Source organism: Bombus terrestris, chromosome 13 (genome assembly GCF_910591885.1).
Source record: "Bombus terrestris chromosome 13, iyBomTerr1.2, whole genome shotgun sequence".
In the NCBI taxonomy this organism is placed as follows: domain Eukaryota; kingdom Metazoa; phylum Arthropoda; class Insecta; order Hymenoptera; family Apidae; genus Bombus; species Bombus terrestris.
In genome coordinates, this window is record NC_063281.1 from 11,408,086 (window position 1) to 11,434,521 (window position 26,436).

The 26,436-nt window shown below is 36.0% G+C and overlaps 2 protein-coding genes and 1 long non-coding RNA gene across 8 annotated transcripts in view; 2 read left to right on the forward strand and 1 right to left on the reverse strand.

The window, feature by feature from the left end:
• Window positions 1-562: 562 nt before the first annotated feature.
• Window positions 563-4,011, forward strand: LOC100646601 (protein kintoun). Of its 3 annotated transcripts, none has more exons than XM_012315563.3 (5): window positions 563-1,127; window positions 1,212-2,432; window positions 2,504-2,726; window positions 2,784-2,934; window positions 3,015-4,011. In XM_012315563.3, exons 1-5 carry the CDS (start codon window positions 603-605, stop codon window positions 3,289-3,291), a joined length of 2,397 nt encoding a protein of 798 aa, XP_012170953.1. In that variant the 5' UTR covers window positions 563-602; the 3' UTR covers window positions 3,292-4,011. The 3 variants fall into 3 exon arrangements, with proteins under 3 accessions (XP_012170953.1, XP_003400206.1, XP_012170952.1); XM_003400158.4 differs by having other exon boundaries at window positions 2,504-2,711; XM_012315562.3 differs by having other exon boundaries at window positions 564-1,127; window positions 2,504-2,934.
• Window positions 3,708-26,436, reverse strand: part of LOC125386209 — a 35,940-nt gene continuing 13,211 nt past the window's right edge. The window contains exons 2-5 of the long non-coding RNA XR_007226176.1: window positions 10,013-10,113; window positions 8,820-9,023; window positions 5,022-5,139; window positions 3,708-4,578 (exon numbers count right to left, since the gene is read on the reverse strand). This is a non-coding gene — a long non-coding RNA (uncharacterized LOC125386209). The remainder of the gene's footprint in view (window positions 4,579-5,021; window positions 5,140-8,819; window positions 9,024-10,012; window positions 10,114-26,436) is intronic.
• The window catches only part of LOC100646482 (potassium voltage-gated channel subfamily H member 8), a 28,661-nt gene continuing 11,232 nt past the window's right edge, over window positions 9,008-26,436 (forward strand). For all 4 annotated transcript variants that reach the window (XM_003400157.4, XM_048411445.1, XM_048411446.1 and 1 more), the window contains exons 1-3: window positions 9,008-9,146; window positions 11,007-11,117; window positions 25,962-26,195. In XM_003400157.4, coding sequence (XP_003400205.1) covers window positions 11,042-11,117; window positions 25,962-26,195 — 310 coding nt within the window. In that variant the 5' untranslated portion in view covers window positions 9,008-9,146; window positions 11,007-11,041. The remainder of the gene's footprint in view (window positions 9,147-11,006; window positions 11,118-25,961; window positions 26,196-26,436) is intronic.

Genomic DNA, 26,436 nt, shown 5'->3' on the forward strand with positions numbered 1-26,436 from the left:
GCGAAATAACAAATCATTTCCATACGACATTTAGAATATAGATCTATTCCTGTTCAACTAGGTTGCATCCTTCGTTTCTGTTACAAATTTCATAGTGCATCCATCGACATACATATTCATAAAGTGAGATAGCAAAAACGGTGAAAGGCAGCGCAACTCTTTCATGCTAAATGATGATTCTACTTCTTTGCTATTCAATGCTTCTATCGACCTTCGTAACGCCGTTAATGTTTGTTCGATACGCCGGCATTTGCTTAAACAGCAAAAGAGGATGTTCGACTAAGAATTGGAAACGTTGAAATTAAGCAGATTCACGCGATATTCCTACGTGATACTGTCTCTCCCAGTGAAAAAAGGTAAAGTGTCTTGTCAGAGGTCGGAGAAAAGGTTTTGTTTTAACAGTAAATATAAAAAGGACAGAGATATATAGCGCTAAAATAGAGAATACTAGAAAAAAGTGGCGCGAACGCCATTAGACGTTTGGAAGTTCCGAGTTTGACCGCTATTCAACCGGCCGGCGTAGTGGCGCAACCGTCCACGTGGTACAGCGATTCGCGATCATTCTACTGCGACTTTATTTGTAAACACTATTGGGCTGAAAGATGGACGCTTATGATATGCATAAGAAAAATTGGGAAGATTTAGACGTGACCAAAGAAGAGCTGAAAAATTTGACCGAGTGCCTGAAAAAGGAGGAGTTCCGCAAGATGTTGATCGAATACGTGGAAGAGGTGACTGATCCGAAAAATATGGAGGTCTATCAAAAAGAAATTACGTTGTTAGAGAAGAAACGGGGCGTCGACGTTACATTCGTTACTCCACAGCCTAGTTACGTCATAAAAACCAGCGTAGACGGAGACAAAAAATGTTTCCTAAATATTTGCACGAGCGAACTTACAGATCCGCCAAGCAGTCAACCTTCCTTCGAACAAGGTCATCATGGACAACAATGGTCTATTCCCTACTTGTTAACACCACCTCGTGATGACCTTGACAAAAAAAATGTACGTTGCAAAGTCTTCGATGTGATATTTCATCCTGATACCATTTTCCTATCGACGAAACACGCAGAACTTCGCAAAATCGTAAACAGCACGGCTATAGACGGTGTCGAAAATAATTTTAATGTAAGTACTACTATTTTCTTGGATCATTGTACAAAGTTACTTATCTGTTTGTCTTTATCATTTGATTTTTATTGAACGTGTTAGGTCAAATTGGATAGGAAAAATATAAAGTTTCCACAGATAAGATACAAAGGAATATGCCATCCAACTGTGATCAGAAAACCATCCAAGAGTCAACCTGAAGAGGAGTTGGATATAGAACCAGAAATCTATCAGAAACTAATGGCCAGTTACGACAAGAGCAGACAACCACGACCCAAGCGTATGGAGAAAGCACCAAAGCGGTCATCTTCTACCAAATATTATAACAAAAAAGCAAATAAAAGTACAGATACAGATAACAAATTTACTACACCAAAATTTTCTGTAAAACACCAATCCGACGTAGAGCTGGAAGATTTTAGCACTAACAGAAATGCAAAAATGAATGCTACGGTACCTAAGAGATTAATCATCACTATAGATCTACCCCTACTAAAAACTGCCACTGATGCTTCTCTAGATGTACAAGAACGTTATCTCAGCATAAAGAGCATAAAACCTGCAAAATATTTATTGGAGCTTCCTCTACCTTATCGTGTGGATGCAGATGGGGGTAATGCTAAGTTTGATGCAAAACAAAAGAAGCTTGTTGTTACACTACCAGTTATACAACCAGTGGTATCGGTATCTAATATCAAAGAGAACAGTGGAGTAAATAGTGATCCTTGTAATTTTGATACTACTGTGCCACTACTACTAGAAGACTCCACGGAAGATTCTCCTAGTCAGAGTCATAAAAGTAACTCTACGCCTAAATTAGTTGAAGAATGTGAAACAGTGCTTGCAACTACAAAAACGGAATATAAGAGCGAAAATGTAGAAGATTCTAGTGATACGAAACTACGGACTAGCAAAAAAGATATAAACACATTTTTAGATCCTAGCATTAAGTATTCACTGCCAACATTTATTTGTAATATATATAAGAATCAATTAACGATTACTGTAAATGTAAAAAATGTCAATCCAGATTCTATTCGCTATAGAATTTTACAAAATAATTTAGGGATACACACTTTACTAACATCTGTAGGTACAGGATTTTTTCCACAGCACTATTCGTTATGTTTAAAAATAACCGAGAATTCTGTAAATCCCGATTCGGTCACAGTCGAACTGTGGGATAACAATGTTGTATTTACTATTACGTTAAAAGATGTGGAAAATTTAGGACAGTACTACGTTGGTATAGACGAAGAGTTCATGGAACAGAAACATTTTCCTACTGTTGCGTCTCTCAAGAATCAACTAGAAGAATTAACGGTAAGTATTTTAAATATCTATAAAAGTTAAAGCGAAAGATTATCTTGTACTCATCGACTCGTGCTTTACAGAGTAAGGCCGATGACTTCGAGGCGGATCAAAGAATCGACGTGCAAACAGAAGATGATAGTGTCGTTATAAATATTAGCCCGAACCATTTAGATATGGACGATGAAGTTGGACGACACAGTACAACACCGATGGAAGAACGACCAAATCTTTGTCATACTGTAACAAAGACTAGATCTGTTTCAGAGAGCAGCGGAGATGAGTTGATAAGTAATAATATAACAGGTACATTCCCAAAAAGTATATTAAGATCGCAACGCAATCATAATCTTTCGCGTTCAGTATCCGAATCGAGTGCCGATGAAATTGGAACGGCTGCATCGTCTGTAGATTGCCATTACGATTCGATACCGGATTTAAATTCTGAATTAGATTGTTCCAGCTTAAAAAAGACAGTACGATTCAACGACGTAGTATCGCGGCAACTATTCAGGTACTATCACAATAGCGATTGTATCGATACTTTCTTTTTTAATAATCATGTACATCGATCAACTTGTTTAATTTTTTTAGATCGAACTCCAGTATTCTTGGTCAGCGTAAAAAGAACCAACGTAAATTACGAAATAAAAGGCGTGCTTATGAACGTAGAATGAGCGAAAGCGAAAATTCCGAAACGGAGGAACGTGATAAGTACAAAGGAAATCAAAAACATACAGAAGTCTCTGAGACTGTAACGAGTATCAAAGAAGAAATGAATGAAATTCGTTCGAGCAACTCGGATGACACTGCCAAGGACGAGGTTAAAGCACAATTCAAGAACGATTTGATATTCGACCTTGATATGTAGATTTTATTTGTTCACCAACGGAGGCGTTTTGTAATGTATATGTGATAATCTTTTTAAAGCAAATTTGAAAACTTTGAAAGCTTTTAAAGCGAACTAAGATGGTTTATCGACCGTCTTCGAGGAATTAGACAAAAATATGGAATCTACTTAGAATTATGTGATAATGTCTCGGTGAAATTGTATATTCGTACTAACGTAGAAGGTTCTCAAAGAAACAATCCTAGATAGAATTTTTTCGTTTGATAGTTCAAAAATATCGACCTTACTCTACATAATATTTTATCTTCTATATTTATAAAATATAATGTGAAAATAAGAATCTTTTGAATGTTTCTCGCGCGATCTATTTTGAATTTTAACCATTTCGTATAGAAGAAGTAAAAGGATCACGTTTTTTAAAATTTTTTGCGGGGAAATCTATTTTATAAAATGGAACGTGCGTAACGAGTACACCTTTGCAACAATCACGATATAATCTACGTCACGATTACAACATGTAACTCCATTGTTGGAGTAAATAACGCACTTGCTTTCTTAGTGAAGCGTTTGCCATATCAGCATGCACGTAACACAATACTAGCACATTCTACTCAACAGAGAAATGGGAATAAAACTTCACGATACGATCGACTTTAATTCATCGTTTCTATGAAATTTGATTCCAAAATTCTCAGACCATACTATCATGAGAAACGTTTACAATATATTTTAAACAAATAACTAGTTGATTTTATTCACCCTATTTATATACCAAGTTATTTCCAACAGTGTATTTTCAAATTTTAATGAAACATCCGATGATTTTCTGTGTTTGAGAATCCTTGCCTCGTTGCTAGGCATTGTCTGTCGCGGCAGAACCGTTTCTATTCGAAACAGTACAAGTTCCCTTATCATCGACAAACAGTGGCCGTAAGGTGCGAAACAACGTTACATCGTAGTAGTAAAATGCGACAGAAAAGTGGGACAGCCAACACGGTGGAGGAAGTTGGCCCGCGGTAGGAGCTGCGGATGTGAGGTTGCACGGAGTTGAAGCCCATCGATCCCGCTACCTGCGGGGGTGTAAGGTCGTTACACTCGCGTCTACCTATGTGCGAGCTGCATCGCATAGTTCCTCGTATTATTCCTATTGATGCCCCGCCACGGGAGCGAGACAGCGAGGACTCTCACGAATGCAACGTTCTAATTTCGCGGCACAGCCCCCTCTGCAACCACTACCACAGAACCATCGTGGTTCGCGACGACGGAGACGAGGTCGCGGCCTAATTCGCAAACACTCTAAGAGACGACCTAGAAGGACAAGGGCCTCTCGTCAAACACTACGAAGGTACTACCCTCTCTTGGGAATGTGAGCTAAAGAGTAGAACACATATCGCAAATCTGTCGACATTTTCAAGATTTTTTATCTTCTCTCCGTTTCATCTTAGCATCGATAGCATACGTTATAATATAATTAAAAGGATTCGGTTACGAAAATATTTTGGGTACGATCAGTAACGAATGAAATAAAAATTAACCATTATCGCAGAGGATCGTTCTGTTTCGCGTTTGCTCGGTCAGCTCGATCTCAAATTGATTTAAGTTTGATAAAACTCACGCGATCAAATCGTGTAATAAATTTCGTGATTGAACCTGCTGACGAGATAAAGGTGGTAGGCCTGACTAGCACCAGGTCGATAAGTCGTCCACCTCTAGAGAGAGTCAGAGGTTGGTGTACACGAGGGTATACGTACCCCATGTACCGTAGTTACTGTAGACACGACATCGGCAATGCGGCAGCCGTTACGTCGTTATACCGTCCGGCCATCGCACCTGGCACCACTGGAAAACACAGACCAAGCCGACCGGTATCTAAAAGAAAATTACAGATGTTAAACGTCAGCGAGTTATTTGCCACGGCGGCGATTTTAGCAACCTCGTTCACCGGTAGAGATATTCGCACACCAAGATCACGTGGAACCAAAGAACTTATTGATAGATATTTATAACATAATACCTCAGCGTGGGTGGTAGAATCACAATCGAATTCAATATAATAGTACCGGAGCTATCGGCTTCAAAGACTTATTAAAAATTTCTAATGTCTCAGACGTTTAAGTAATAGGAAATTTCTGTCCGCAACGATAGCGTTGTTTGTACAAAGATGTAATAACTCCTTTGAGCTTTCAAGAGGTCGGCTAACCTCGGAATAACTTCCCTGCGACCCAAAAGCGCATCCAGAAAGCTGCCATACATTCCGTGCTTAAACTAAAATAAACGTTTTGAGCATGTACTTTTATTATAGCATATACATTTATATAATATACATTTATTCTGAGCACAATTCTTCGCACAAGTCTTTTCTCGCTGCGAGAAAACTACGGTCCAAGAATATGTCAGTTTCTCGTTCAAAGGTAAAAGAAAAGTAAGGGTTGAGTAGAACGGGAGGTAAGACGACGGAAAATGGACTCGTTAATTTTACCATCGTTCATGGTGAAATTGTTCGTACGACTTTTTGTTGTTTCGAACATTCCTTGGGGAAGCAAGGAAGATCCTTCAGTAAACCAGGAGGGAAAAGAATGGTAAGTATCCTTAGAACCTTCTTGCCTCTTTTTTATCTCAATCCGTCTCCTTTTCTCCATCCCTCCCTACGGAGTCAGGTATTCGAAGTAGTAGAGTATCGATTATATGGACCCTGCTTCGTGACCACGCGCCGTCTATACGCCGTGCTGTCCGGATAACCCACTGACACTGACAATTTTCGTGCAACACAGGCATTTTTTTATAGATTAATTTTTCTTCAGCCTATCAATATCGCGTTTTTTGCTGCATATTATTCGATATTACGTTTCCATCTTATATAAGCAGAAAACATTCATTCGTTTGTATCATGAGTTGATATTTTTCTCGACGTGATGAACAATTGTAAATTCGCGTTTGAAATTCCACGTTCGTATCCGTTGTAGCATGTATACGATAGAAAAATAAATATATTTTCCACTTCGTGAAAGATTTTAGTCTCGCGCACTTTATAGAGACCTGGCTAAGGGAACCCTACTTGGATTATTATAGAAAATATATCGAACATCATTGTGGCAGACGAAGTGGGGTTCTATAAAGTAGGTGAAATCCACTTAAGAAGAAAGCTAAGAAAAAAATTCGAGAAGAGATCAAAATAGATTTTCGCGAAAATATCGAAGGAATTGACGTATTGAAATTTTTTCTATGAAATGGGGGATTACCAACTGATTGCAAGCTGATATGTTACCTCCAAGCGCTACTCTCGCAAGTGCATTGACGTCGCTGCTGAATTCGTGCCTGAAAATAGGCCGACATGTCGGATTTGCCTTTTACGTACATCACGTTTGAAGAAACTCTTTTTCGTTCGAGCGAAGAATATTTAATTTGCAAAGATGACAAACGAACGGGAAAATTTTATTATAAAAGATGTATACGTACAAATAACGGAAATTAATATAAAAATGAAAATGATACGAAGACGATACTCTAATAAGACACCATTGATTCTTCATTGGTCTGAATCTTTTGACTCCTGTCGCGTCTGCTATGTCACATACCGGTTCTACTGTCCATGTTTCGCTAAATCCACAGACTGTAGAATTAAACAGTCGAAGGGGATTTTTTTTTACAACGATCTATATCAGAAACGCCTACAGATTGCATGCTCCGTTCACGATGGTCTAACACGCAAATACAGTCATCGACCCTCTTCGGTGCGGTCATATTATACAATACTACGAAACTGACCTAAGTTAACGTTTCATTCAATATATACTCATACGTACGATCACCACAAATACATATATCGAGTTGAGGGAAAAGTCGATGAAACGGTGCATGAAATCACAACGATGGTAATTTTCAGAGTTCCCTATCTATGATCGCGTTTCATTTATTACGGTACTTTCTACTCGCATATATTCCGTGAAAACAGGTTGATTGGAAAAGAAATAACTTTGATCTAAATAAACACGGATATATAATAAAGTGGCAGTATATAGTATAGCGGTGGCATAAATAGGTACAATAATAAGTACACGTTCTTCTGATAATTTAAGTGAAATTATTTATCTTCGTTTATACATTTCAGCCTGAGAATTAGGTGTCCGCTATAATTGCGAATAGATAGTTCTGTTCCTATTTATGCACTCAGAATTGTACATCGTGTTGCGATTAGTCGATAAACGACAAAATCTAAGTAAATTTAACCAAAACTATCGAAGTAAATTTAAATTTCTCTGTAGACGGAAAATCGTTGGAAAATTCACGATACCGCGATAAGAAGCAAATTCATATATAGTCTACTAACATGGGCTTTGAAGGAACAATAAATTCCTTTATAGGAGCAATATGCATATGTGAGTATAGAATATCCTACTCACTAGAGGCGGGTATCATACATGCTTCGATATTACCATTTTCATAACGTTTAAGATATTATGTATATGATATTTAATGCTATCCACGCGTTGATTTGTTGCGTCTTTTTAGAACGAAAGCTAACAAAATAAAAATCTCGCTTCGTTGCAAATCCTAGACAAAGACACGAGATATTCTAAGTTATTTAAGATAATTCTAAGCAAAGCACGTTCGCATAACGAGAAGAAAAATTCGCTGAAATAAACGGGACGTTTTCAAAGCCGTTGGGAATCTTTCGAGTATCTTTTTCTTTTAAATAATTCGTCTTGGATTCCGTATCGTCTTTTCCATAAAACGGTATTGGGTTAATTCCTACAATAACCTTTTACAAAAGTTTACTTCTGTTCAAGAAACTAATACTACACGATGACACTATTTTTTTATCCTGTCTGCTTTACAAAACAGAATAACAGTTTAATTAGTTTCTTCTCGTATGAAGAGGTCAAATGTTTTTACGCATTGCGTTTCGCGTCGAAGTTAGGCATAAAATATCAGATTTCCGCAATTTCATTCCATAAGTTACATTCAGGAATTAATCTAATTTTACCTCAACGAAATCCTTTAATCTTTCAACGTATCATGAAGAAAAATTCCAGGCCGTGTTTCTATTGTTTAACCGCTACGATCTTCGAGTTTCTACGTCTCACTTTCGTTTCCACCAAAGAAAGGACTTCTATGAAAATACTTAACATAAGATTGTAACCGATAAGAAAGTACGATCCGGAAATAGCTCAAAGAACGCGGGAGGCTTCCTAATTTCTTATTCAATGTATCGATGCTGATAAATCATACCACTAAGTAAGATGTATTTGCGGTTTCGAACGCGATCAAAAAGCTCGTATTTACATCAACGATCGTTCGATTGTTTTCTCGAACAGGACACGAGCCATCAATCATGCTGCCTGAGATAATCATCAAAGACTGTGCAACCAACATGTTTGATCCTCGGTTGAAATCTTGACCCTGTTTTATGACTCGCGGTACACACGCGTTTGGAAACGATCAACGCGCGTGCGTGTGCAGGTTATACAGTTTCGCATTAGTGTACTTATCAGAGTACACGTACAAACCTGCTTGCATGTACAGAGTAGAATAAGTGTATGAGTGTATACCTTCAACGGTTTACCACATGTTGCGCTTAGGTACGCGGAGCGCAAGTCAGCCAGGAGCCCGGGCCATCAGGATAGAGAGAATTTCTCCCCTCGACTCGGTCAGTTATGCGAGTACCAGCAAACGTTCCGCGTGTTTCCCGATTTCTTCGGTAATGTCGCGATAAAGCCTCGAATCAGTCGTAACGGGACGAATACGCGATTCTCCTGAAACGTGTTCAGTGCATATTAGTGGGACACCTAAAGCAGAGGATACAAAAATAGGTGTAGTGTTTACGATACAATGCCTAATATGTTCTGCCACTGAGGTAGAACTTTTTTCTCGATAAGGTCTGTATCTGTCACTGATTCTACTTGCTAATTTCAATACTTGACTATTTGCATGCAAATTGAACAACAAAATGCAATCTTTTCCGCATACATAAATGTCATTTTAAACGAATCACTGCTTATCCTAGATTCCTTTGTCATAATTCTATAAGACCGTGTTTCGTGTCTAAAGGCTAAAATGAGCTTCGTAAAACTATAACTAGCAGCTTGAAAACATTGAAACGATGGCGGTGTTGTTCGATCTATTAGGTAGTAATCGGTAGATACGTGTCGTAACCGATGTAATTGGTGATCCTTGAACAAAGGATCCTTAGAAAGTAAATATTTTTTAGAATGTTTCGAATCAATTCTTTTAAAACATTATGCTCAATTTTTTCTAATGAAGTGAGTGACTGAACAGAGTCGTTTGGCAAATGAGCCTATTTTGTACAAGAGGATAAACACGTAATGAATATATCCTATACCGTGTCCTCTTCTCACACCTGTTACATTGTCCGAATCGCTATACGGATATATAGATTTGCTTTATAAATCAATCACACCTGTTTCGCGAATAAATGAAACGCTACGTTCCAGCTTTCTTTTTAATTTTCCCTCAAAAAGAAGCAAATAAATTAAATCGTACGTTAATCTTTAGACGGGTTATTTTATACAAAGCTGTAGGTTAATTGCACTTGCTGGCAAGCAAGTCAAAATGAATGTTTCCACGCTGAATAATGATAAAAAGCGCAGGAACGAGCATTAATGCTTAATTGGTTTGCTATGCGTTTTTAATATATATATATGTATATATATATATAACGTGTTTCATTTTAATTCTTCATTCGCGAATCATATTATTGTTTATTTACAAATAAATAACTCACCATTAAAAATTGACATCCCCTCTCCTTTTGATTTATCCTCGTTGAATCGAATGAATATTATTTCCAGCGTTTTCAGAAATAATCAAAGAGTTTTATCGAACCTGTAACCAAATTTTAACTCAGTATGTAGAATATGTTTCCGCGTTTAAGATACGATATTATGATACGGTGACATGGTACCGCGATGACGTAAATATGAGATTCCTTGCGAACTACATTACTATTATTATAAATTAACGACCTGTATCCATGGATAATTCGAATGAAAGAAAAGTATAACTTCAGTTGGATTAATTCCAGAAATCACAAATACCATTGAAGAACGTGAGTAACAATAGAACTGTCCAATAATGAAAAGCTATGAATATCACCGACTTCCACGCTTTTCAACGAGATCCCTGTTGCTGCAAATGCATTTCTGCGCCTACTCATAAAATTACACGAACGAGGAACGTGTATGGAATTTCCTGTCAAAAAATATACGACTATTTCACGGCTTTCAAAAACATAATTTGCGCGTGTATATCTGAAACGAAAGAAAAGATTAAAGTCGCGCTAAAGAGAACCACAGAGAATCGCAAAGATCGACGTGTAAAAATAGAATAAGAAAAAGATCGAAGTACATATTCTATACAAGCTGTGTGGCCGCTTTCGGAACGTGTTAAATTAAAACTCTTGTCTAAAAATAACTTCATTCTAGTTTGCTTAAACCGCAATCATCTATCACTGCAACTACCGCACTACACGCAATCCTTTATTTTCATTGGACCACTGACCTACCTATCGAAGACTAAGACCTTTTTTCCTCATGCATATATTCCAAAGCTTTAGGCACGCTTATGCATAAAGCACAAACGATCTCAAGCTTTATATCCGAATATGCGCATTTACATTTTACGTATGTATAAGTGTGTGCATACATGTCGAGCGCATAATTGGTGCAAGAATATCGCATGACTTGGACTGAAACAAAATTCTCTTCGCTATTTTACAGATTCGAGCGCCTGACAGCGCGGCGGGGCGGCCCCAATGCCGGTCAGGAAGGGCCTCCTCGCCCCACAAAATACTTTCTTAGATACTATCGCCACTCGTTTCGATGGAACCCGTAAGTATATTCAACAAAATCATCTGATCAAATCAGCTTATTCAATTATTTAAAAAATAAACGAATTGAAAAACTTCAGTCACTCGTACACAAATTATACAAGTTGTCAATGTTAATAGACGTGTTTGCTTCTTGATATACGTAACGAGTTTAATTAAAAAGTAAATTTCAGAAATCGCAAGTTACGCGATTATGCCATTTCACAAAAAAGATTATGAAATTTCAGAGAGATGTAACTTGACTCCGTTTACTTATTCATCCGTATCTCGCACGCAATCGAACTAATATCATTAGCGGAATTTTACAAGTCACGAATCGCGAGCATTAATTAACTGTATATAATTCTCTAAACAAAACAAAAGATAAAAATCAGATTATAAAGTTTCATATGAGACATATCTGACATCTACGTTTACGATATCATGTAGTCCAAATACCGACGCATGGTGGTGTATATAGAAAATATCTATATTAAAAGTATGAAGATATGTCTCGGGCAAGATGGATTGACCCGAGCATAGCTGTAGGAAAATATTATATAATAGAATTCCAACCACGTAACAGAAGCACATACACGTAAGCTTTTAAGGGGTGCAAAGGAACGAACATACCAAGCATCGTACCATTCGATTAGGCTCAATCCTGATGCTCCAAGGCGACCCTCGTTTACGCGTCGTTGGATTAGAACGAAACGATTTGTCAATATAAAAAGTCTCGAGCGGGTTTGGTGGTTGCGAAAAGGAACGTAACGCGTGATCGATTATCTGTGTACTGTCATTCGATCAGACATGTATATATATATATACATATCTATCTTTCATCTAGACGTTTCGTTTGAAGAAAGAATTTTATATTTAAAACAATCTTGAACTATATCTGGTTGTATAAAATTTCATAGGTTACAACGTGTTTGCCTTTGTCTTATCGCTTCCGTTTTCCGACACGATATTTAATAAGTTCAGACTATCGGCACGTGTCGCTATTTACCAAACGCTCGATCAAGCTGCAAATTAATACAGAAGAGTCTCTCGGTACATACTTGCCGCGCCTATTGACGTTGTCATCGTTAATTCGTATATCGATATTATGCCTAGCAATGTTAATAACGCGCGAAACCGAATTGCCTCTGGTGTATTGGAGCCCTTGTAAACTTTCATCGTGATAACCGTAACGCGAGAGTGCGACAGCAATTCGTAAAATAGTGGGAAGAAGGAATCGAACGAGATCATCTTTCGTAACATTGGCTATTCCGTAGCTTCCCCTGAGACACTAACTTGATTATCTTCAACCTTTCCCTTTGTCGTACAAAGATAGAGTTCTTGGGTCTAAGAGAAAAGTAATCTAAACTGAACGTGTCGTCAGTGACTTGACGCGATCCCTTCTCTTTAACTTTCGACTTTCGATGAAACAAACGAGTGCTTACGAGTCGCTTGCGACAGAGTGGTAGACCAATAAGAATTAAAAGCTACGCGTTTACGGTTGCTGTTATTGAAAAACACGTGGACGATTAGCGCGATGAAAACAGCCGCGTACGCTGAATTTGGCGCACAATCGCATATTTAAACAATAGCATCCTGCAATATTTTGGAACAAGTTTTGCATTTAAGATCACTCGCTTAGGCTCCCTAGAGGCATTTTTTCGGAAAAGCACGAAAAATTCGTGCAATGGATACGAAATTAGGAGCCCGCCGATATACTGATAGTAACTTCGGGCCTACGAGCCAAGAAAAACTAATTACGAGAAAGGGGCTACGAATCGTCGACATCATCTTCGTAAGAGAATTACAGGAAAGTTACGTCCTAGGAAAGTAATGGAATCGCATCTTTTACCTCTTTCGAGATGCTGACGAAATTGCATTTCTATCTATCTAACTAATCCTCGGCGGTGCAGTTTGATTTAATTGAGGGGTTTAAATCGGCGACATTTACTTTCAACCAGATAGTGTACATATTGCATACACGTATTTGCATAAGCCGTTATTTTCAAGTCTTAAAACGTGTCCCACCCTTCCATACATCGCAACACTTGCGTAATATTGTATTAGCATCTGCGTAAGAATTAATTTTACGGTAACACACAGTCTCTAGGTCTAAGACGATTAAAACTACTTAACGTATTAAAACAGGAAACTCCATTTTCATTCTGGCACTTGTGAACCATAAGTAGAGCCGCGGATGTTCATACACTCGTGGAAAATTTAAAAGTGTAGATACATATAATATAGGTATAAAAATTATATGCGTATAATATGCATATAATATACAGAAAAAATAAGTAATATTTAAAACAGCTGCGAGTACGAAATGTTCAGGGTAACGACAAAGTTCCTTACGTTATTTTAACTCCTTCGTTTCAGTATGTTTAATACAGCTTTTTCTAATAAAATGATCCTACAAACTTACATTCAGAAAAAGAGGATATATTTTGTTTTGCGCTTAACACGACACACAGTGGTGACAATTAGTATAAAACTCCACGGTAAGAAGAATAAAAGCAGGTAGTTGTAAGGTGTAAGTAGGTAGTTTTTCAATTTGTTCAATATTATCAGGATATTTCTCATTCCATGTTTTCCGTAATGAAAATCCATCTTCGAGATAAATTCGATCTGCTCGATCACGCGCCAAACTATGTTTGCGTTAGTTCAAATAACTTAGAGTACCGATCAAGCACCGGGCACTTGCTTGTTTACCACACTTGCGAGGCGATCGTGTCGTTATAGTGCGATGCTTCGTCGCTTCAAGAGGATACGACGACCCTAGAATTATGCTATTACGCTCGATCTTGGTGTTCCATCAAATACTACAGTTTCTCTACAAACTCGATTTCTCGCCAGAAAACGCAAACATTCTGTGTTCTCTTCTTCGTCAAATAATTAGTAGAAATAATAGCATCGTTAAGACCGAAACACTTAACGACGTAATAGTATCTGTCATTCAACTTGGTCCGAAAAAATATCGTGATATTACGTAAATGAACTGTGGCTCGAAAGATTTAGGACAGTTATTATATCAACTTGGAAAAATCATAAATTAACAATCTCTTAAATTACAATGGCATGCCCATTTAACTTGGTACTTGATGCAACGAAAAAAGTAGTTAATTAAAATATTATTTTTTACTTTCTTTAATTTTAACTTAAATTTACTAGAAAATTCGTGTAATTCGAGGATCATAATTAACATGAAATAGGTACCGAAGTTTTATTAAAAATGAAAAATAAAAGATTTTTAAGCGAGAGCGGGTATCCCAAACTATTATAAGAATAAATTTTTCACGCGTATTACAGATTGATCCGAAGGATTTCAATCAGGTGAGAAAGATCGATGAAAAAGAAAATGCGTTTGGATTGAAGTTCGTGACATTTCCATTGTGAACACGTTGATTTCGACGGGAGAAAAGGGAAATAATTGCTCGTTAACGACATTCGAAGTACCTATCCGAGGATATTTTTGGCACTCTCTTTCTTTCTCCGAGCGTGTTTGGCGCATCGCCAACTGGGGTAAAGGATGGTTGACGACTGTTCAAACACTCGTTTGTCTTTGCTGACCAAGACTCATGGAGGACCGATCGGAATATTCGTTTTAGCAAAGATTTTTTCACGTCTATCTGCATCTTTTTTTTATCGATTTAAAAGAACCACTTTAGCGAAACAATTTCACCTTATACAAGAGGCAACAGAAAATATCGCCTTATCGAGTACGTTCATTTGTTGTTACGTATAAACGTATGTATATGCAGTATCTATTCAAAACCAGCAAATCTATCCAGTTTAACGACCGTGTATATTCGTATACGCGCCAATAGACGACCGTAGAAGCCTTTGAAAAGGTTTTTGGTAAAAAATTGAACTTTGATCTTTTCTATATGCAAATACTCCGATACGAAGTATATAGTTATTTCATGTTATTTTTTATTCAAACTTAAAATAATATTCAACAGCAACGATGTATAGGGAAACTTTTATGCAAGTTCAAGTATAGTGAACTCCGTGACAACACGGTGTTCCAACATTCAGTTCGCAAAGATGTACAACCCTCTTGGCCGTGGAATATGAATATCCCCTAGTTTTATTACAGAGTCCGTCGACCCCAGACAGAGCATAGAATATTAATCTAACATCGACGCCGTGAAAATCGACGTTATTCCCTCCCTACGTACATACATGCTTACAATCTGATTCTGACAAATTCAACTACACGTTCGAACGAAAAAGTATTCGACTTCTTATCTGCTTCTTTCGTTTTCCATTTCCTTTTATTCATTTTTGTATATTATATCAAATCAAATTTTATAACACTTTGAGAGTAGTTTTGTTGTAATCCTAATCAGAGAGAAATGCTTCTTATCTCTGCCTTGAGAATATCCTTTTGCAACATTTCTATAAATGCGTTCGTAACTCTAGAAAATTATATATATATTCATAATTATAATAAATTCTATTCTAATAAATATATAGCATTTATGATGATATAATAATAATAAATATATAACTAGAAAGCATTTCTCGAACCTCAGATGACAAATAGTTTATATACCATTTTTGTTCGACGATACAATATGTGACAATACATCTGAAGGATATTAATAAGACCGATCGTAAACATGAAGAAAATGAAGAAGTTTCATGTACAAAAACATTGGCTGAGTCTCATTTTTCAAATCGTAAATAATTTAATTTTGCCCTGGAAATCCCTGCATACAATACACAAGTAACATTGTTGTGCAATTTTGCTAAATTCCCTTGACCTGAGATATATGATATTTCCCTCTTACAAGAAGTATAGCGGAAATTAATTTCACTTTCTTCGATGTAGAAAAAGCGCTCTTGTATTTTCGCTTGAAATGGAAGGACGTTTTACATTTTGGAAGAAACGCTTCATACAAGTTATAGAAAAAAGCTGCTTTGTTTTGCGGAAGAAAATAGTCCATTAAAAAACGACCGAGTAACAGTAAATACTGAGTGGCGAATAAGTGGGAAATAAGAGAGGTCAAAAGAGAGTTCCTCTTTGTACGGATGACCTATTTATTATCCTAGTGATTATCATCAATCATTTGCTTAATATCATTCCTCGGGAGAAAAAATTGATGATCATCTTGTACCGAAGAAGGAAAACAATTTTATAAGAGACGGCTGGAAACTTCCAAACAGTAATTTTTCCAACGACGTGTGATTCATCTATTACCTCTGCGTCGCTTTTGCTTCTCCCTCGCAGACCCTCAAGCAAATTTCCAATGCATTCATTATGAAAATTTTTATTAGTTTCGATGCTCCAACTATTCAACTATGGAATTATAATGAAAAATACTTGTTACTTAATCTTCGCAACTCGTACAAAGTGAGTCCCATCAACGATAATTAATCAGGAATAAAGAGTTCAATTAATAACTGTTCTTGCATCGTAAGGGTATCAAAAACGTGCAATATTTCTACAAAAAAAAAAAAAAAAAAAAGAAATGGAAAATGTAGGGAAGAAAATACATATATGTATCTCTTTTTTTTTAACGATTTGGTCCGTAACATTGAGGTCCGTCGCTTGAGGGTTAATATTTACGAAAATTACCTTTCTCTTCTTCTATATCGCTACACGAGGTTGGAATCTGTTTCTCCGAAGTAGTAACGATCGAGTAAACGCCAGACAGAAAGTCGAAACACGTGACACTAGTTATTTAGAAACGATCTCTAATTACGATAGAAGCATGAAAAATGAATGTAAAAGTTAACAAGAAGAGCGTACAAAAGTACGAAGGAATTAAAAACGTAACTTCGTTCGATATTTCTGACAGTTTCAAAATTCTACGTGAACGCTACTCGTCGATCGGTATACGAATATTTCAACCACTATACATACCTGTCACGACATTTATACGCGCGTATAACAGCGACACAACTTGCATACACTTTCATCGAATTCGAAACTGCATATCACAGTATGACCTCAAAACATTCCACTAATAGTCAGGTTCATCACAGATAAATGCGTCAAATGACAAGCATTTACAACAGACTTTTATATCTATTATATATATACATAGTGTTTGTAAAATACTACTACTGCTACTAATGAAGTAACATTCTTATAGTTGAGAAGCATTCTTAAAAAAAAAAAAAAAATAAAAATAATTCTGAATTAAAAAAATTTTTAATAATTTTATTTTGTAATTTCTTGCCGCTTCTTCTTACGCATAATAATATTATTTATTAATTCATTAATTGTCGAAATTTCTATCGAAATTCGAATAATTGAGAACTTCGTGGTAAATATATTTCCGGAGCTAATGTTTTTGTTACGATAGGAGCCTCTCAAAAGCTCTCAATTGCTATCGATTTGGCAGCTTGTATAGGAGCGCGTAATTCCTCTACGTACTAAGAATTAATTGCAATGTAGCGTCAGGCTATGGTAAATTTCACAAGCTTCGCAAGTGGATAAGCATGTAACTTGTCTAGCAACTGTGTTCAAAGTTAGGATTGATACGGGATATTGGGTAAATGAGAATTCATACGGATACGTAAGTCTAAAGGCGAATCAACTTCTGAAGACAAAACTAGCTAGAATCTAGTGCAAATATATACAGTGTGAATGTATCCTAACATAAATTACAAGCGACGTGTGAGTAAATACTGTAGTCCATCTTTAACTTGTAGGTTACGCTAACTGCGTGATATTCTTGCCGTGAGGAAAATTTAGGAACTTTCATGAAAGAACACAACGGATCCATGCTAAACATACATTTAAATGCTCGACATATTTTCAAATAAAATAGTCGAATTGTTATGAAATTTTCGTCTATTTTGTAAAGCTTTCAGACCTAACAATGACATGTCCTTTTCATTTTTCGATATTCCTTTCTATCTATAAGGTGACATTAAGAAATAAAAAAAAAATTCAGTTATTGATCGGCGCGGCGATACCTAATGATTGTACAATATCAATGACACTTATCTTATCGTGACACTCAACATTGCGAGTAAAAGTAACGACGCAGGGCGTTTCCGAGAAAGACACATACATTTATCGATTTAAGTTATAGTCTTTGCTCAATGAAAGTATATCTAACCGCATAAGTGGTTCGAACAAGAATAAATCGTTTATGGTTTACGCCGTTTACGGTAATAAAACGATATTGCATAGAAAATGAGACAACTAAGAGGCAATTACAGAACATTGTTTCTCCAGATGTGCCACGGTTTATGAGCAACGGGGAAATCGTCAATTATCGTTTCATTTCTTCCATGAAACGCATTCATCGTTCAATAAATGAAAATCCTTTCAGGATGGTCTTAAATGAAAAGACGGTGGGCAAATTTTTTCAAAAGGTATATGGTTAAGCTACTCGATAGGAAAGCTTAATCGCTTCATATTCCGGCCCGAGAAAGGTATTCTAAAGCAAAGGGAGATCTAACTTGTGGGGTAAGAGAAAATATAACAGACACCACCGAGTGAATAGAAATCGCCCTTTATTTCAAATGGTGTTTCAAAGAAAATTTCACTGTTACTTTTCTTTCTCTATTTTGACTACATAGCTTTGTTAATAAAGAATAATGTTTTTAAATGATATATAGTAACGAGTATACAAAAGTCTGACAAAAGTACTTTGAACGCTCAAGATGGAAAACTTTTATGAATACATTATGTATGTTATACAAAACTTTTTGAAATTTCATTAACACTGTAATTATATACGACTAGCAATATTATAAAATTTCTATATTACATTATAAAACTTAAAACCAATCTAAAAATGAAAGTTTCACTTTAATGAAAGTTAACTTTAGCGATCCCACTAAATGTCGTTACTTTTAATACAAAGGGTAATTAACTATGTAAGTAATTTCGCCATTTCAAACTCTATCTAACCTAATTCGTAATTATTACTCAAAAGTAAAATATTCGAAAGCCGTTCTACATTTATTCTCTTCGAAGCACAAGAAATGTATTTTTAAATCTTATACTAGAGAAAAGAAACGGAAATAAATCCTTTTACGATATAGTTAGTTAAATATTTATATGTTCACCAGTCTATACTCGAAGTAAGACGAAGTAAGTGAAATTTTATTAAATTATAAAGTGACGATGATATTTGAAATCTCATCCAGTTGCTGTTTCCACGGGACATACTTATACAAAGGCAAGTATTGGAAAAGATATGTCTCGTAAGTGGGCCAGTTCTTTGCGTCTAACGGCAATTGGTTTCTGGACTATATTGGACTTTTGTGTTTCCATATTCCGAGGGAAAGTTGCCTACCCCTGGAGAGACTTTTGCGAAATGAACCAATTTAAAGCACCGAACAAGAATCTAACCATTCCATTTGCTTCACAATTCCACGTATTCGAAATTTTGTAGAAATCTGATTAAGGGGAGCGGTACACTACGACCTTAGTGGAAATTGCTAAGTTATCATCGTCAGCGACCTCAATCATGGGTTCCACTGGTAATGAGACTCTTGGCCTTCCTCGTTAAATCGCATCGAAGAACGAAGAGTATAAATATGAAATGTCGTTTCTAGTCATGAAAAAATTTTCGACAAATTTCCAGTATAGATCATCTATAGAGAACAACAGATAAAAAGTTCCTTGTATTATTTATAAGATCGCTATATATATATATATATATATATATGAATCGCTATATATATGATCCTGAAACAGAAGCCCCCACTATGAAAAAAACGAAACGTAACACGAAGATTTTTCTTAGATACAGAGAAGATGTGACTCATCTTAGAATGGAGGTCGACCTTTGTCACAATCCTTTCAAGAATATTACGTCCGTAACAATACTTGCAATTTTACGTGATTACAAAATGTAACTGATCTTGTTCAAAAAACAAATTAAAACTCTCCTTTCCTCTTCGAAAAGAAAAAATAATTCACGTTGAATCTTCAAATACGAAGTTGGATTAATTGATCGTGTTTCGATGATTCAAACTGCCGGCATCGATAATGCACGGGGGTTTGTTGGATTAAAGAGAAAATAAAGTTAGTTTTATGGATATAAAAATGAAATAATTTACCACGACGTAATTATTTTATTTAATTCAATTCGATACTTATTACGTTGTACGATTGTATTCCACTACCTTTCGAAGTTTTTCCGTATCGTATCGTCTTCGGAGAAAGAAATCGACATTGCTTCCATACCGCCAATTCGATATAAACGACTACTTTTTCCACGGGGAACTCTTAACTGTATCGAAAACGAGTCGATATAATTTACTGCTAGATTTTCTCTATCTTACCCGATCCACACCGTAATTTCAAGTTTGATTGAACCACTTTCTTGTATTTTCTACAATTAATGTCGTATCGGAATTGTATTGGATTCACCCGTTAAACGTTCAACTGTTACGGTCTTACCTGTCTTATTACGAAGAAACAATCCCATCGAAAATGTTACACGTGCTGTAATCCATTAAGACTAAAAATGAAAAAGTGATGATACTCGGAGAAACGTATGAAACGCAAATTTCCCCTTTATTTGCAAATACTTTGACAGAGTCCATGATACGTGATATAAAGCATAAGGTCGACATGTTTGAATAATGCCATTTAATCCGCAATGGCCACGATATCGTCATAGTTAAACATAAATGCGAAATTTTCATTACCACGCGAACATGATACGTTCGACACGTTCCTAAATTTACAATAAAGTGTCACGTTTTCTTAATCCCTTTCACTCAATCTGTTGTTTTACGAATGAATTTTTATTAAAAGGTTAATTAAAAGGTTACGCTTTAGTTCTTGACGCGATCCTTTAAATAAATATGTAAAAGTATATAAAATATCCAGAATATAAAACCCTCTATAATATTTAACAGATAATTCCATTCCCTTAATTATAGGTATTTATAAACATTTCAATTTGCATTCCACTTATGAGGTCTGCGGCAAAATTAACATTCAGCGTCATCAATTCGTGCGTTTCTCTCATGTGACGTCACCTTGAAGTGTAGTGTCGGATTGCGTTGTTTATCTTTGTAGGATCATTTCTAGGAAAATTAATCTTTTTATCGATCCGCTATAATATTAATTATCCAACTGAACAATTGTGTTCAATTTGTTCTTTCCTCAAAATACCTGTTCTTTTTTTTTATAAAAGTCAATAATAATATGCAATTTAGTTGACTTCAAAATACGGCATTTTCATATATCGATTTGAAATACATCATAAACGTAGATCGCAATAAAATTGAATGTGCAATACAATATACCTATCTTTCATACGTTTCTTCATTTCTACAATCATCGCCTTTACTTCATTCCACTTCTCTGTAAAAATTATACAGGTATCGATATTTTTGACGCATCCAATTGTTCGTCAGGAATTTCGCGCATTTTTAATTATTCAAACAATGTGCGCTATATCTTAAAGTCGTACGAATAATTATGGCAGGCTAGCCTTAATAATAAGGGTAGGGATAGATTATAAATACAAAACGAGGAGAGTTAAAATTAAGATCTAAAAACGTGCATTATATCTACAAGTACAAAATATCCAAATCGTCTCCGAATAATGAAAATGTTATATTAAAAGCATCTAGCTGAATGTAACTTTAGCTGAATTAATCACAATAGCTACGGTAACACGTGTGTCGTATCCATTTAATTATTTTGCGGTTACTGGGAAATATGACTAACAACTTACGATGTAGTTATCGCTTTTCAATATGAAAACATGAAAATTTGCATGATCTCTTTCTCTCTCTTTCTCTCTCTCTCTCTCTCTCCCTTTCGCTGAATACGCTTGCGGCTTGAAAAATATCCTCCGACCATTTGATTGAGTTTTAAATCACGATTTTTTATCGATTTATCCTGAAACGCAACGTATCATATCGTTCTTACCGCTTCAAATTTGTGCATTCACGTTCAATGATATTAGGGCATATAATGGTCGTGTACGAAACACGATAAACGACCTAGATTATGTGGAAAACGGTTGGAATTTTAGTTTTTCGTAGATAACGGTTCAGAACATAGAGTAAATTTTAACGAAAACTGTTCGAAAAAATTACAGAACAAATGATAAATGTACATAATTAACGAGGTTGATACAAATATGTGGATTTTCTATAGCTGGAAGTTTCAAACGATGCAACGATTTTTAAAGATTTTATGAATCTTCTAATGATTATTCAGGTTCCTAATTGCGCGTAAATGTTCTAATGCCTGTGAAAGGAAGCTGGTATATTGTGCAAAAGTGGCCGGAAAATTATTTATATAAAAAAGGCACATTAGGAAGTTTCTGAAAACAACGCCTGTAACCCTACGGTAAATCTATAGGTACCAGGTGTATTTTCTAATAAACTACTTGAGGTATTATGAAATTTTTATCGATTTCGAGAATGTAAAAAGAGCTATCATAATAATCCAATCGAACGTAGCTAATGAAAATAAGAAAAATGGTGACTGAGACTTCTGATATAATTGGCTCCTTTTAATTATTTTAACTCGTTCGTTTTTTTTTACAGTGCTTACTAATTAATCACTTGAAGATAATACCATATTTAAAGATAACTGACCATTACACGGAAAATTGAAATCCCGCTCGGGATAAACAGTGCTTCCTATTTCATAACGGTTTAATTGGCCCTGAGTACGTGCTCCCTTTTTACATTTAATTAACACTCAAGCGTAAGAAATACATAATATGCACCAAATACACGTTCATAATGTCTGGAACCTACATAGAGAAAAAAACTCGCGATAAACAAACGTTCGAGATATTCACATAGTCGAATATGACTCTCGCATATTCGACAAAAGCAAGCACAGCTTCTCTCCTTGTTTGTTTTTCTCGATGCAGATTTTCTCCCATGCATAGCTACCATCATAAAATCTATATTTATTTAAAATGCACTTTTCATGGTCTACTGCTATTTTTACCGTGCTCCTTCGTTATTTACGACGTTCGGTTTATTTACTAGGATTACGAGTTTTTCCTCGCACGAATTTAGAAAACTGCAACAAACTCCTATTTACATACGCGTCCTTGTATCGTCATCAAGCAACCTTAAAGGCAGCCGTGTCTCTTCTCGCTAGCGATCGTTCGCTAGCAAACGTTCTTTCAGATTTTCATTTCTTAGAACAAAGAATAGAAAATTTTTCTGGCACTAGTCTATGCTGCATATGTTCCTAAGCGTAAGCAAGACAATCGACTCCATTAGTCTTTGTCAAGATCCGACTGAGACTGTAGCGTGTTACGCTGCTTTTAGCAACTGATGCGATGTGATCGTAAACCCTGTCGTTCTCGTAGCCGATAGTTTGAACGTGTTAGTGAATAGTACAGCTGGGAATTCGAACGATGATTTCGTATTACGCGTATACGTATGTACATGTTTGTGTACCTGCGTATAGCAGAACTGCAAATTCGAAAGACGATTTCATACATATTTATTAGAAATAAGTAAACATAGCCGAGGAGAAAGGCACATGTAATAAGGTCTGCGAAGAACGTCCGTAATTAAAGAGGAACTGCGAACCCGCTGTGTCTCTCGTTTAATTATCCCTCTCATCCTGTCTGAGATCGTCGAAACGTTTGCTTTATACGGTACTTCTATATATATCAGATATAATTACAATTTATCATTCCCATGACAAATGCGTAGAAATTCTGACGTTTTCAAAGAAGCATTGGCTCTTTAATCCTATTTTGAATCTTGATCAAACGTATATGTATTTTCTCGAATCAAAATTAGTTTGTAATTACGAATTCTACGAATTACATTTATTTACGCGATTTCAATCCTGAGTCCTATCGTTAAGAATGTCTTAGGTGTAAAAAACTGCAGGCGAATTCAAGAGAATTTCTCTTAAATCGTTAGAAATCTTTTTATACGGTGAAACGAGAACGACGTTCAGACATGAAAATTCGACTGCAGCAGAATTAAATCCAAATGAAATCAAAGATAAAGAACACGGTGCGAATAAGAAAAAATTATCAGCAAATTAAAATAAATTAATATTTAAACTTTACCCCTAAATCATATTTTTATCTTACAACCCTTCGTAACTGAACTCCCTACCGAACATGTGACAATCACTATTTTCCACGCTGCATAAAGGGTGGTTTAATCGTCAATCACCATGATCCGTTAAAAAATTGCGCGAGATTGTTTAGACGTGATCGTTCACCGAAAAAAAAAAAATTTTCTGTCCATGGATTTATCTCGAGCAATTCTCCAGCATACTTTAATTAAACCTTAAATACACTCGTCGAGGAATTAATGATAATTGCAAGAAGATGAAATTGGACCGAACCCCTTTGATAAACAGACAGTCATTGATTTTATTTCGAAGAAACAAGGAAGCGTCGGGAGTTGAAGTCTCACAAAAGGCTGTGGGAAGATGAAAGTGTTTCAGGGGTGAGCGTAAAATTAAAAATAGCACCGTCGTTACCCTGAAAGAAATTATGCGTGACGTCAGTGACGTTGACAAAGCTATTAACCAATGAACCACCATATGATGCAGACGTGCATTGCGTTCACGTAATCATCGAAATCTTGTTTACTTTCCTCAATTTCAATAATTGTATTCCGGAAGAACGTAATGTGGCGAAAATATTTGAACGATTACGTACCTACACGTTTACTAATATGTGTGTTGTATGAAACATTTTGAGACTTCATTAGCATCGTAATCAATTCGCCATAATTATATCGATAAAATTTTAACTCAATCTGAAAATCCACATAGAGATTACGAGATATTTATTGCAAACATATATACATATCGTGATCTCTACGAAATATATCTACAATAAATATTTTGTAACTTTTGTATACATCTTTATATTTGTTTCAAACTTTGCCAATGTGATTATGATAATTTCATCTCGTTAAAGTGCAAGTAACATTTCTAAATGTTTCGTATAACATACGCAATATAGCGAGGTAATATAACTTTCGTCGAATTGCTATCACCAACAAATTCGACGGAAACACACGTATCACTTACTTCTTTGTGCTTATTTAAAGCTAATCGACAGTTCAATCAGACTTCTCCGTTCTTTGTCGATTTCTCTTTTTCAATACGACGAAATTATGAAATAAAGAGTAATCGAAAAAATAGACGCGATGTATGGAAAGTTAATTGGCAAGATCCATGTTCTTGCTAACGGGAAATAAGAACGAACACATACAATAGAGAGCACGATATAAATAAGTACAAGTTTTTCTGACAATATAAATGAAATTATTGTTTGCTTGCAAACATATTTTTACCAGAAGTGCTGCTGTGTATCGTATACTCGTCATCATTTTATGCGAAATATATTCTTGGTCCAAATATCTTGCACCTTTTATTTGCATAAAAGCTTTTGCAGATTCGCGCATTCTGAGATTAAAACTTTTTCTTTTACTAATACCGTGCGCCATTAGTAACAAATGCTCGATTTAATGCTGCGACCCGATAATCCTTGTATTCAAAAAGATAATGTTCGCGATCATGGAGAGATCTCTATTTATACGCGTCTTGTGCAACTTCGCCACGGGTAGCGAACGAACTGCGATTTAAAATTGTTTTGGCTCGAACGTGGCAAAGTTCTTCGACGATAGTCACATAGATTTATACATTAATCTGATTAATCTATGACTAATCATTACGTTTAACTAATATTTTCTTTTTCCGACCAACCGTTACCCGATTTTCGTCTTCGAGTCTCGCTGTAAAATTTACACACGATGTATTCATAAAAGAATACTTTGCTGACGTACTGTATACGCTCGCCATGTGTAGTTTATAATGAAAACTCGAGAATAAATAGATAGTTAAGTAGAAAAGATTAAATAGAAACCACGTTATTGTAGTTGTTTGCTTTAATGGAATATTCGCCTTTGTTCGCAGACAGCAACTTTGTGCTGGGAAATGCACAGGTTCCGTCGCTCTACCCGATCGTTTATTGCTCTGACGGTTTCTGCGAGCTGACAGGATTCGCGCGAGCGCAAATCATGCAAAGGGGTTGCGCTTGCAAGTTTCTCTATGGCCCGGAAACGAAAGAAGAGGAAAGAGCGATGATCGACAAGAGCCTCGAGAGCAAAACAGAGCTGAAGATGGAAGTCGTATTCTATAAAAAGACCGGTAAGCTTCATTCGTTCTTTCTTCCGCGTTAGAAAACGATCCATTTCGATCATAGATATTCGATTTGCCAAGCAAGGAATTGAGTGATTACCAACGTTTAGCAATCTAACATTTGGTTACAGAATGGAGATAATTCTCCTAATTAATGGTAATTCAAATTGATCCCTTAGAAACCAATTTGTGGAATATCCTGGCAAAACCAGGATTCACTAAATATGACATATTGCGTATGAATAGATTC